This window comes from Lepidochelys olivacea (assembly GCF_965140295.1).
Source record: "Lepidochelys olivacea isolate rLepOli2 genome assembly, chromosome: 1".
Classification (NCBI taxonomy): Eukaryota; Metazoa; Chordata; order Testudines; family Cheloniidae; genus Lepidochelys; species Lepidochelys olivacea.
In genome coordinates, this window is record NC_140411.1 from 144,986,454 (window position 1) to 144,998,934 (window position 12,481).

Here is a 12,481-nt window from a genome sequence, read left to right on the forward strand (position 1 = left end):
GGGATAAGACAAAAGGGGAAGAATAAATCCCAAGAGGGTAGGAGAGAGTAAAACTAAAGAGAGAGAGAGAGAGAGTTCATCCTGATACATGTCAGTCACAAAACAGGAGCGTGCCCTCCTTAAGAGGCAACTGAGGTATCAAAAAGTGGAAATATGACATGAAAGATCCGAGGGAGGAACATTGGAAAAATTAAAATGGAAAAAAAGTTAAGGTGACAAAGAAGGATGAGGAGAAAGGAAGGGGAACAAACAGAAGGGACACAGACAAAAAGGAGCTGAACAGAGTCTTGTAAAATACTGTGGGGTTTTGTTTTGTTTTTGGACAGGGAGAGATAAGATTTGGAAAGTGAAGTGAACAAGACACACCGGGAAGGTCGCTAGTCAGGCTACCTGAGCAGACAAAATGGAGAGACCATAATATTTACTTTCAGTAAATTAAATTAAAGTACATTTTGATCTTTATTTTCCAACACTGACAGAACATTGACCTACTTTAAAAAATTTATTAAATGAATGCTGAAATGTACATGGAATCTTGCTGATGGAAAATCTTCAGTTCTTTTAAATCAATTAGCCTTCTGTGATCACTGGGGCTCCAAAAGCTTGTTATCCTAAAATAGACTGAGCATATTGATAACTGAGGAAAATTGTTGGGTGACAGATTCTCTTCCCTTCTTGGTCTCTGGTTTGGATATCCAGGTTGGCTTTATTTTTATTTTTTTAAGTTATTAAAGTAGTTACAGGTCTAGACATTGAGTTACAAACGTAGTCCTTGATAACTCTTTTTAGATATTGTTGTTCACTATATCTCATTCTGATAGATTCCTGTATATTGTCCAAACCCAAGATACATTTTTGTCTAAACAAAAAAAACCCAAAGGCAATAATAATGAGCCACGATGACAGACAAGAGAGCTGGGTTCTAGAAAATTTCAGCAGTCACATCCTACAGGAGCAATCAAGGATGAGGAAACAGCAACTTTGAAAGACACATCAGTCTACACTTGAAAAAGCTGGTCTGAACTGGTAGAGCTTTTGACACAGTACAGGCCTGATCCAATGCCTAGTGAAGTCAAGTCTCAAATGGGGATTAGACTAGGCCCTAGAGCACATGAACACATGAGAATACATCTTGGGGATGTGTGGGGGATTTGAAAGAGGAGGATTATAAAAAAACAACACCAAAAGACAACGCCTGTACTCTGTACAAACATATTCAACTTGACTTATTGAAACTTCTTAGGGTGTTAATACAACTTTGTGAATTGCATTTTTTTTTTTTTTTAAGATAATACTTACCCAGTTGGATCCACAAGTCTTGGGTGCAAAAAAAAGATCTCCAGGTATACTGCATTTAGTTATTGCAGAGATTACGCAACCGTGTGCTTAAAGATGAAAAATATTTTATTTACACTTTTCTTATACACACTTTGTACATTTTTTCAATTTAAAAACAGAACAGAGCACATACACGTCTGAACATATTGTATCCATAGCTAGGAAAAGTTAACTTCTGCCAAAAACCAAAGGCTTTTTAAAATAGTTATAAAAGGCAAACCTTAAATTATTCTAAGAATTTTATAGCAGCCTTGGGGTGAATATTAGACAATTAACCAAAAATGTACATAAAAACTCTCTATATTTGTTTTTAAACAGGCAGACTACTTCCAATTGCTACAGCACACACAGAAGAACTCGCAAATAACTTTTTCCATCAACTTACTGGAAACATTCTTTTCAAAACACAACCATCTCATACAGGACTGGAAAGTCATGAAACTACAGTGAAATTACATTCTTCAATTTATGACAATTCATTTTTTAAAGCTCTGCAAAATAATACATAGGAAAAGAGAAAATCAGACTGGGAGGTTTGCTATTCCCTCCATCTAGTCCCACGACCTGCATTAAATGTCAGTTAGGTGGGTTCACTGAGGAAATAAAAACCTTCTATAGAAGTATAGCTATTACTGCAGTTCTAGGTAACATTTCATTTTTTATGTTTACACCAACCTTTCTTTCCCCTGTGCGCTATATAAGGAATATCACTTGCAAGTAGAAAGTGGTTTTCCCCCAGCTACTAACTCAATTATAATCTAAATATTATTTGAATTTGATACTTCAAACTTTTTTAAAAAGCACAGAAACATGTGCTGAAATTTGGGGAGAGGGGAAGTCCAGGGAAGCTGTGCTCAGCAGTCTATTTTTCTGCCACCTGTTTAACAGTACTATATTTTGTTAATATTACAGATGCCATCAGCATAATTTTTTTAGTTTTACTTCAAACATAGTATGTACTTGTTTTAACATCTTACACATGCTGAAACTGTAGATTTAGCAATCCAAGAAAAATAAAATACAGATGCCATAACAAAAGTAGTCATTAGTGTTTATTTTAAACTTTTTCAGATTGTCTTATAAACATTAAAATCTCAAACTGTTACTTATAAAACATTGGAAAACTTAGTTTTAAATAGCCAACATATCTTTCCTTTTGTGTTTCCTCCTTTACCCTTTCCACACAACTTGAGTGTTTTAACTCTGACATAACATGCTTATTAGAATAAATTCCCAAGGTACTATATTGGATAGAGGTGGAGGGAAAGCAAGTTTTCTCTAAGGCTCCAATCCTACCGACATTTTGGCACACGCTTAACTTTACACGTGAATAGACTTTTAAATAGTTGGCATAGCTTTTAATTTTATTTCAATGGACTACTCATCTATGTAAAGCTAAAAATATGCCTATGTCTGAAGAATTGAAGCCCAATTCCCTATTTTTTTTTGTCAAGAAAAAAATATTTCAATAAAGGCAAAACATTCCTGTCAATGACATCCCCATTTTAAAAATGCATGATTTTTCTTCAGTTAGTCCTTTATGAAACAAAAGACATAAGGTGCAGAATTGTGTATTTCAGAAAAAGCAGCTGATATCATACCCTCAAGCCAACCCGCACTTTATGAAGAAGTGGTCACGTTGAGTTAAAGACCAGTATTGGTATATGTATGGTTTTTAACCTAATTTAATTTGTACGTTTAATTTTATCCTTTGCTTCCTGAGTGTAGGAAGAAGCTCCATCTCGGATGCGGATGATTATTATATTATCAGTAAAAAGACAGCATTTGCTTCTGCAGAAAGAAGGTCCCAAGAGCAAGACGACAGGACTGCATGTCTCAGGGCCCAAAGGGTATGTCTATGCGGGATAAAAAACTCATAGCTGGCCCAGTTCAGCTGACTTGGACTTGCGGGGCTCAGGTTCCAGGGCTGAAAAAAAATCTCTGTATAGAGTGGAAGGTCCTAGAGCTCGGGCTTCATCCTAAGCCCAGATGTCTACACAAATGATTTTTAGCCCCACAGCCTGACCCCGAGTCAGCTGACCTGGGCTAGCTGCGGCCATGCTATGGGTCTTTTATCCCTATGTAGGCATACCCCAAGAGTGTTAAAGTCACAAACCACCAGGACTAAGAATTGGTGACTGAAAAGCAGGGATTTTAAGTTTTCCAATGGCATAAAGCATACGAAAGTAGACAGCAAAATCATCAGGCCTTGAATTGCCACAGGTCCCTCAGGCTAGTGAGCCTTCTGAAATAGTAGCTGCCTCTTTCTGCAGAATCAGTAATTGCCTCCTTCCAGCTGAATCTATACAGCCAGACTTTCACAAGTGCTAAGCGCACTCCTTGCTAGTGGCTTAATTTTGAAAATCTGGCCACTTACTTTGGTGCTTAAATAGGTACTGAGTTCTTTTGCAAACCTGCCTGGTATTGAGCATGCTGGGCTCCCAATGAGAACTGACAGTGCTCAGCACTTTGCAGCTTCTGGCCCCTAATAAGAAAACAGGCTTCCTCCTAGAACCAGGAAGAAAACTGAGACAGCTAGACAAGAACCCAACACTAACTTTTTTTTAAATTGAGAAACAGAGATTGGACTAAGTATGTCTGTCCCTTTTTACAACATTGAGTACTGTTGCTGTTTAAAAGCAGGCTGTGCGCCAAGTTTTAAAAAGTAAAAAAAGAAATGGGGGAGATAAATGAGCAATTTTACTATAAAGGGTTAGGGTTTACCTTTCTCCTCATTAACTAGGGGCACATTTAAGTGGCAAAAAAACCCTCGAGTTAATATAATAATCATATTCAAAAGATCTCAATGATGACATGCAAGTCTCTGATTAGCTAGCCTTGATTTTTTTGTTTGTTTTTATTTAAGCACTGACTAAGGAGCATGGGTACTAAAGGCAAATGCACATAAAATGGTTTAGTGAAAAAGAAAACATCCCTCTAAGCTATAACAAAAATTAACAATTTTTTTTCAAAAGCTACATCACAATGTAAAAGATAATGGGGATTAATTATATATTTATTGACTGAAATAATGAGCATGGTAAAAATGTATGTTACAAAACATTTTCCAGCCTCCCAGACATTCTGAACCAAGCAAATTCCAATAATTCTTAATTCTCAAATGTTTACAGCCAACACATCAGCGGAAGCTGAAACCAATAATTAGTTCAAGTTAGAATTTTACAAATTAATTAGTATTACAGGCCTTAAACAAGATTTTAAAAACTGGGTGCCTGAAGTTAAATATGGTCTAAGGGGCATAAGCACCTAAATAACTAGCCTTGTTTTCAAGAGTACCAAGCATCCAGCATTCCCTTTGCCTTTAGTGGGAGCAGCAGGGTGCTCAGCATTTTAGAAAAATCAGGCCACTTACGTAGGTGCTGAACTACAGATTTAGGAACATAACTTTAGACACCCATTTTTGTAAAAATCTTGGCCTTCTCTCTTTAGCCTGTTATACTTAAATCATGAAGACCAAATTTCCAGATCAACAATGGTTCCCCAGCTCACCCCCAGATAGCAGGATGAAATGCTCAATATTACTCATGATAGGCTTGTACAAGCCTACCTAGACAGCAGGACTACTAATCTTTGCTGTCCCATTCACATAACAACGTCAGAAAATGGGCTAAGTAACAAAAAGAGCAAAAGAGGAGTAAAAATAAGATAACTTGTCTTGAACCCTGATTCTGCAATAAAATATACACAGGCAGAAACCCTGCACCTGAGCAGGGCCCATCAAAAAGTCAATGGTGCCCCACCTGGCAGCAGGGATCCATCTGCACACATCTCATGGCAAAGGCTGGAGCCTTGGCTTATACCAGAAAGGTTGTAGTTCAAATTACTAAGTGAAACAAATTAAATTCTGTACTTGTAAATTGAAAAATATAGGAAAATAATAAGCAAAGAATTACATTTAACTGCAAGCTGTGGTCTGCACCAGAAGACTGAATGTGAACATTTGGTCCAGACATCTCTGACTTAGACATCCTTTATCATTCCAGCTATGGTGGTGTAAATTCTCTCTTTTGATCAAAGATTACAGTAACCAACTCTGCTTTGCTAAATTATTGCTAATTAAAAAAATAAAATCTGCTAACTTGCAATGCAACTCCATGTCCTCCCATCTCTCTCAATCCAGAACTTGAAAGAACATTACTACAAGAAAACAAAGATACCATTAAATGTCAGCATGGTGCATTTCACAAAACATTTTAATATCCATTATTCATTTCTAATTTCATTTAGCCAAACAAACTTGTTGCTATTTATCATAGCAAATTTAGTGTGTATTTGGTCCCTTATAAGTGCATTCTTTTGAACTCCCTGAGTACTGTACATTCCTTTTCTACAGTGACTTCTGGCTGGGAGATGCTGAAACAGAAATGGATTCTCAACCATTACTGCACATCTTGTAAAATCTAGTGTTACAGAGTTTCATGTCAGCAGATGATTTTACAAGCTTACATCAGCAGTCTGTCCCTGCATATTTGAGCTCAGTGTTGGCCTCAAATTTTAGAGAGGAAATCTTTTCCCTCTTGACTCCAGAAGAGGCTAATTTCACATCAGTGTGAAAGAACTAGGATTTTAATGCTTTACTTTTATAATAGTGTTTATCTTGGTGGATAGTCTCACCAATCTACAGTCAATAAAAGTCAACAAGTTAACAAAGTGCTCAAACATGGTGCAGTTATTCAAGCCCTCTTGGATCACAAGTCTTATTTCAGGAAGTATGAGGTCAGTAGCTATAGGTTTGTATTTTAAAGGTTACAGAAATGGTAAACATTGTCCCCAACTGCCTAACCCCATATTTTTAGAACACAGCAGTTCATATCAGTTGATGCTTCAAAAAATATTAGATTACATCACTTCAACACAACTACAAGCGATGCCATTCCTAAAAATAAGAGTATATCCAGGTCTGACAAAAAACTGCAGGTTAGTGCAGCGTTCATGCTTGCTTACGGACACATTTCTGATTTCTTTTAAAAACAAGGCAACACATTCAAAAGCGAAGGACTGTAACTGGGTAAGGTGTATTTACTTTTTTAAAATAATATATAAAATGTCAAACTGTTAACAGTTCATTACATATTATTAATATAAAGAGTTTAAATATTACTGAATGAATCAGTGTATACCAAAGACAGGCTTCTTTGATACCAAACTAGGCCTCCAGTTACTTAAGGACTCTGTAATGTTTAATTCAAGAAAAAATGCTACTATCTCTAAAATTCAACAGACACAGCTGAATCTGTGCCCTGGTTAAAAATATAATACCCTAATTGCACATAAAAAGATGCATTGTATATAGATCTTACAGGGTATGCGTGTGTGTGTGTATATATATTTTACTCACCACCAAACACAATGCAGACAATAGAAGGCAGCATAGAAATAGTGTTTGAGTATAAAAATGCTTCATCATCAGTTTAACAGGAAATGTATAACTTGCATTTTTTGGTAGACTTACTGATACTACTGTACAAATCCAGGGAAAAGCCATGCACAAAGGTTAAGATCATTTTAAAATGTACTTACGGGAAAAACAAACAAACTACCAAACTGGACTGTGAGTACTCATAAATGGAGAAAATAAAATGTCCACCACAACTTACAGGGACAAAATGAAACCCTTGTCACTAGAGTTTAAGTCAGGTATTCCCCCAGTAAGGCTGCTGAATCCTATCCTGACACTTAATGAAAATTAAAATCCACAATATATATTCTTCTGTCCCCCTTCTCCCCATAAGTAGAATCATTTTATTCAACTGGTTCCAAGAAGGATGCTGCTGTGATGGCCATTATACAGAATAAACTTATTGCATGGACATAAAAGGCCACAAAGAAAAAGGAAAAAAGTAAACACACTGAAAAATAGATTTTTCTTCTCCCCCCCTCCACTCCACCTCACATACAGCAGTGTTTGTTTAAAAAAAATAAAAAGTAAAACGTTTACAATACGAGTCCACAGTTATTGGCATTTCTAATAAACTTGGTAGGTGCATTCCCTGTACATCCCGTTTCTCTATGCATCTAATAGCTTTTTTACATACAAGCCAATGTCTTTAAATGAATTAAATCTGCTTTGTTTTCCTGTCAAATTAGACAGTTTTTTGTGTTTCATTGGGGTTGGGAGGGTGTTTTGTTTTGTTTTTTTAGTTGCAACGTCTAACATGCTCCAGTACATATTCGGGAAAGTGCAGGCTGCAAACTTGTAAGCCATCCAGCTTGCAGGGCATTCTTGGGTATTCATCTTCTTTCCATTTGTTTTCCTCTGGATCAAAGGTGAGAATTGAATCACTGTAATGACCATTGTAACAAAGGCCTCCAAGAACCATTATCTGTTTGTCCAAAACAGCTACACCATGACCACTTCTTCCAATTGGCATAGAAGCCAAAATAGTCCACTGATCAGTATCTGGGTCATAAACCTCCGTAGAAGGACACCCTTGCGACTCAAAGGAGGCCCTCAAGATCACACAAACACCACCAAAGACATAAAGCTTACCATTATAGGAAATCATTTTGTGAAAGCATCTTGCATAATTCATTTTGCATTTGTTCTCCCAACAATTTGTGACAACTTGAGTTCTCCTTGTTCGCTGTTCCACCGTCCCTTCTTTACTGGGGTCAAACACACACACTTGCTTAGAAGTGGAAGATGAAGTAATTCCCCCAGTGATATACAACTTGTTACTGAGTACAGTTCCTTCATGACCATATTTATTGACTGGATAGGGATCCACAAATTCCCATTTGTCTGCAGTGATATCATACCGTTCAGTCGAGTAAAATGTTTCATCCCTTGTTCTCCCAGCAACCGCATAGATGTATCTCCCAATAACACCAACAGCAAACTCTGAGCGTGGAACAGACATGTCTGCCATTCGCAACCAAGTATTTTGTCTAGGGTCATATCTAAATACTTTGGAGGAAGCATGAAACTCACCATCTGGGCCCAGTTCTTCCCCTCCTAACAAGAATACAAAGTTATTGACAATGGCAAGGCAGTCTGGTCGTAAAGGTACTTGAGGGCCCTCTAGTTCCCACCAGACCCTGGGTTTGTGCAAGAGAAGAATTTTGCTATTTACCATGCTGTGTCCTATCATTCCTCTAAATACTGCAGTCTGGGGTTTGGCAGAACGAATACGGTTGGATTTCATTTCCATCAAAGGCTGTTGGTGAACACTATGAAAGTAATTCATGGCTTGGTCAACTTCATGCCGCAGCTGCCGAGAGTATCGATAAAACTCTGATGTTTTTACCTGTGGATACATTTTTAAAAAACAGTTAAAATGTTGACCAAGGAAAAACAGCATAGAGAACCATTTAATTATCGTAAATCATTAAAAGATTATAATGCTTAATTTTATTCTGAGAAACCTGAAGGACAATTCTGTTCAAGTATTGAGACAGATAAGCTACATAAACTGTGTACTTAAAATGTATGCAGAGGCAACACATTATTTCTTCCCCAAGATATTATTGAGGCTGAGACAGAGACAGAGGCCAAAGATTTCAAAACCTACTCCCTAAACCCCATGCGCGTACCTAAATAAAACTGGGTTGATTTTCAAAAATTCTGAGCACCTTCAATCCCACTGACTTTGACTGGAGTTGTGTCAGTACCTCTGGAAAAAAAGGCAGCCCACTTTTATTTAAGTGTCTAAATATAGGAGATAAGCATCTACATTTGAAAATGTTGATAGTTCCAGGCTTCCAATTTTTCTTACATAAATAACAACTGCAAAGCAGCACCAGGTAGTGCTATACTTCCCGCCAGACCAGAAAGGGGGCGGGGGGGGGGGGGGGGAATCAGTGTCACCACTGGATTACATGACATAAAATGCAATTTGGAGACAAATGTTATTATTATACCTTGAGAATCAAGTAGATGTTTACTTCATAATTTTGTTAGCTTTATATTACTAATGTCTCTCTTCCTTTCATTGTAAATAAAAAATGCCACTACAAGGGGCATAACTGTTCTTTCCAATCTTTTGGGTCTTTACTAGATTAAATTATATGGACATAGGTTTCAAGTGTCTGTATAATATACATGTGTAAATTATTAATATTGAAATACATGCACACAAACTTATCTGTAAAATAGCAATATTAATTGCCTGCTTTTGTAATTCACTTTCAGATCTATGGATTAAAAGAAGTGCTAAGTTTTTCTACTTATGCACACTATTTTATCAAAGAAAAACAACCTATATTAAAAGAAATAATACATGGGTCTTCAGAAGGGTTAGAACTTTCATACCCACAGCATAGATCTCTACCACTTCAGCCAAACAGAGCAACAAGTAGAGATTAATATATACTTCTACTGCTATGTGGACCACCCATTAGAAAGAGATGAGACACACTTTGCCAGTGGGTTTTGTGGCTATTTGCTGACAGCAAAGGAATGTTGGAATTCAGGAAATCTTGATTCTATTCCAGGTTCTGGAAGAGTATTCTAGTGGTTACAGACCCTACTGTCCCACCTCAGCCTGTCCTCTTTTCTTCTATCCTTGCTTCCTCTGCTCTATCACCCCTACAGCCTATCCCTGTCCCTCTTGTTCCTATATCCCCACAACCTCCACCTGCTACCCTATCCATATTCTCCTCTTGCCTCTGCATTTGAGCAAGTCAGTCTGATTCCTCCTTCTCCTTGTTGCTGCCTAGACATCAGCAGGGGTAGCCTTAAGAGCATAACATAGTCATTCTCCGTTCTCAGTTTTAGTACCTGCCACCACTGTGGCCCTCAGTTGTTGGAAAGAGCAACTGCAGAAAAAGTCTCACTCAGCCTGGCAGCCCTGGAATGGACTGTGCTCAGTCACTTTGTGAGGATGGTGCATTCTCAGTTTCGTCAGCTCATAGAAGCCGTGTGGGAATGAAGTATGTTCAGTGCTGATAATTTTAGGAGAATAATGCTGCCAACCCTTCACAAACATCTATTGAGCATATCCAGACATTTTTCAGAGGCCAAGCCTGACCAAGTACAGGTGGATTTTTATGGGGACTGCAAAAGGCACACCTCTTGCACCAGAATGACCCCTCTGCTAAGTTCCAAGTCCCTCCTCTCCTAAGTATGGAGGCTTGAGGCCTTCCTTAATGAAATGGCTGTATAATGTACTTTTACCTCTCATTGTTGGAAATAGCTGAACTATTTTTGTTTAAACATTCCCAAACAAATTTAGCCTGGGGCAGATATACAACATGGAAAACAGTTTGGCAAAGTTATAAGCAACTAAAAAGCAAGGTCTTACAATAGAAAATGTTAGGTAAACTCAGCTATAAGCAGTGCTACCATCTCCACCTGTAATATATATAAAACATGTACGTAACATATACATCCACATGATGACTAGATCCGTGTGATAAATTGCATTTATCATGCACCTTCGCTCACCTCACCTGCACTTTGCCATCTCCATCACTACTTCTACTGAGATTCCAAACTCTGAGCAGCTTCAAACAGAAATTCAAAAGTCAGCCTGAAATAGAATTTTCTCTATCCCTCTCAAAATTATACTAACCCAAAGCCCAAAATGCCCAAGATCAGGGACAGATTGAAGGGTTTAAGGTCTGATATCTTGCAAACCCCTTCAGGGCCGGAAATGGGAGCCTTATGCCATCAGAAAGGAGAGATTCCCAGCTTCCCACTGAGGGACACAGAACTTGCAAGGTCCCAAAATATCAGACTTAAAAGTTGTGACTTGTTTTTCCTGTAAATAAGTTACTTTAGATTAGAATAATTTCATAGGCATTTTAAGTGTATTTGTTTTAATTTTTCTTCTCCCTCTATGCTGTGTACAATTAGACTCATGGTAACTCAATAGTCTCAATACAATTTTTAAAATCTCCCCAAAATTGTTTTTCAGCCAGATGTGGAATATAGAGGATAAAGATTTTATCAGGACTCATTTGGATGACCTGCATAGCTCACCTGCAGTTTCCTCACTCCTGAGTAATGTGGCCATTCCAAGTTAATGAAACCTTTATACTACAGTGCCATGTATGCCATTTTACATAAGCACATATTTATAATATGCATACATACAATACCTGAACATGAACATTATGCCCATTATAGAAGAATTTAACTTGAGATTCCTTTGCTTGTTTCTATAGTAAGTAAGTATCTCCAAGCTGCATGTCCAATCATCTTGTGACTACAGAATGCGAAGCTACAAAACTTACATTTAGAAAAAGTCAAGAACTTGGATCCATGCTGATCCTACCTAACTCAGTATGAATAGTCGGCCATCTAAATGTAAGATATGAGATTTTATAAAAGCTAATACATATAGAAGTTATACAGATCTAGAAAATGCTACAGATTTGTATAAGAGTATGGCAGAATAGCTATATTTTGTATCAAAGTTTAACCTCAAGAAAGGAAGCAGTTTTTCAAAACCAATATTTCAACACCAAGTTATCTTTGCTATTTTAAAAATGTAAAAAGACCAAAGAAATGAAACTCTTAGATACTTCCCTCATTCTTTCAGTACAATGGCTGAATTTTAAAAAAAAATAAATTTTCAGGTAAAGTGAATACATAATGTGCATTAGCTGCTCCCATTAATTTTAAAAGAAAGCTGACAAACAACAAAATTTGATTACCAATGCATTTTTTAACAAAACCAGTTATGTTGGAGTAATTAGTGTACTTACTATGAAAATTTGAAGAAAGGTAAAAATAAGTTAATACCAACAGCAGGTATTATTATTACTGTATTTAAAAATACAGTGCTATCAGATTACCCACTGTTTGGATACTTGCACACTGATAAAAGATCAGAAGAAAAACAACACCTGGGAATACTAGGTTTTCTTCTTATTTCCTCTCTGACCCTCATTATTGCCTTTTAAGCAACAAAATAAAAATATTCAAAGGATATTGTAAAAGCAGCATCTTGTTTAACAGCTTGTATATAGTGATGTCTGTTACAGAAAATATACCTTCCATTCATCTCAACAAGAGGCAGGATTATGAGAACAGTTTGGATTGATGATGTAAAATGGTTTGTGGTGACACTAGCTTCCACAGAAGATACCTCCCTCCCCTAAATTTCAGCGTAGATCTAGATCATTGCAGTGCTACTTTTCACCAAAACGTCAATACAAAGGAATATTTGGGAAAAAA

The 12,481-nt window shown here is 37.1% G+C and overlaps 2 protein-coding genes across 5 annotated transcripts in view; one reads left to right on the forward strand and one right to left on the reverse strand.

Moving 5' to 3' along the window:
• The window catches only part of LOC311527124 (uncharacterized protein CXorf58), a gene marked incomplete at its 5' end in the record, with an annotated part of 48,100 nt that extends 43,839 nt beyond the window's left edge, over nt 1-4,261 (forward strand). The window contains 2 exons of one of the 3 annotated variants that reach the window (XM_084640774.1): nt 1,289-1,343; nt 1,657-1,853. In XM_084640774.1, coding sequence (XP_084496900.1) covers nt 1,289-1,343; nt 1,657-1,847 — 246 coding nt within the window. In that variant the 3' untranslated portion in view covers nt 1,848-1,853. Of the gene's footprint in view, nt 1-1,288; nt 1,344-1,656 lie in introns of all 3 variants that reach the window. The other 2 variants (XM_084640771.1, XM_084640772.1) reach the window with 2 other exon arrangements.
• Nucleotides 4,262-7,496: 3,235 nt separating this feature from the next.
• Nucleotides 7,497-12,481, reverse strand: part of KLHL15 (kelch like family member 15) — a gene marked incomplete at its 3' end in the record, with an annotated part of 33,150 nt that continues 28,165 nt past the window's right edge. For both annotated transcript variants that reach the window (XM_084640750.1, XM_084640751.1), the window contains exon 3: nt 7,497-8,606. In XM_084640750.1, coding sequence (XP_084496876.1) covers nt 7,497-8,606 — 1,110 coding nt within the window. The remainder of the gene's footprint in view (nt 8,607-12,481) is intronic.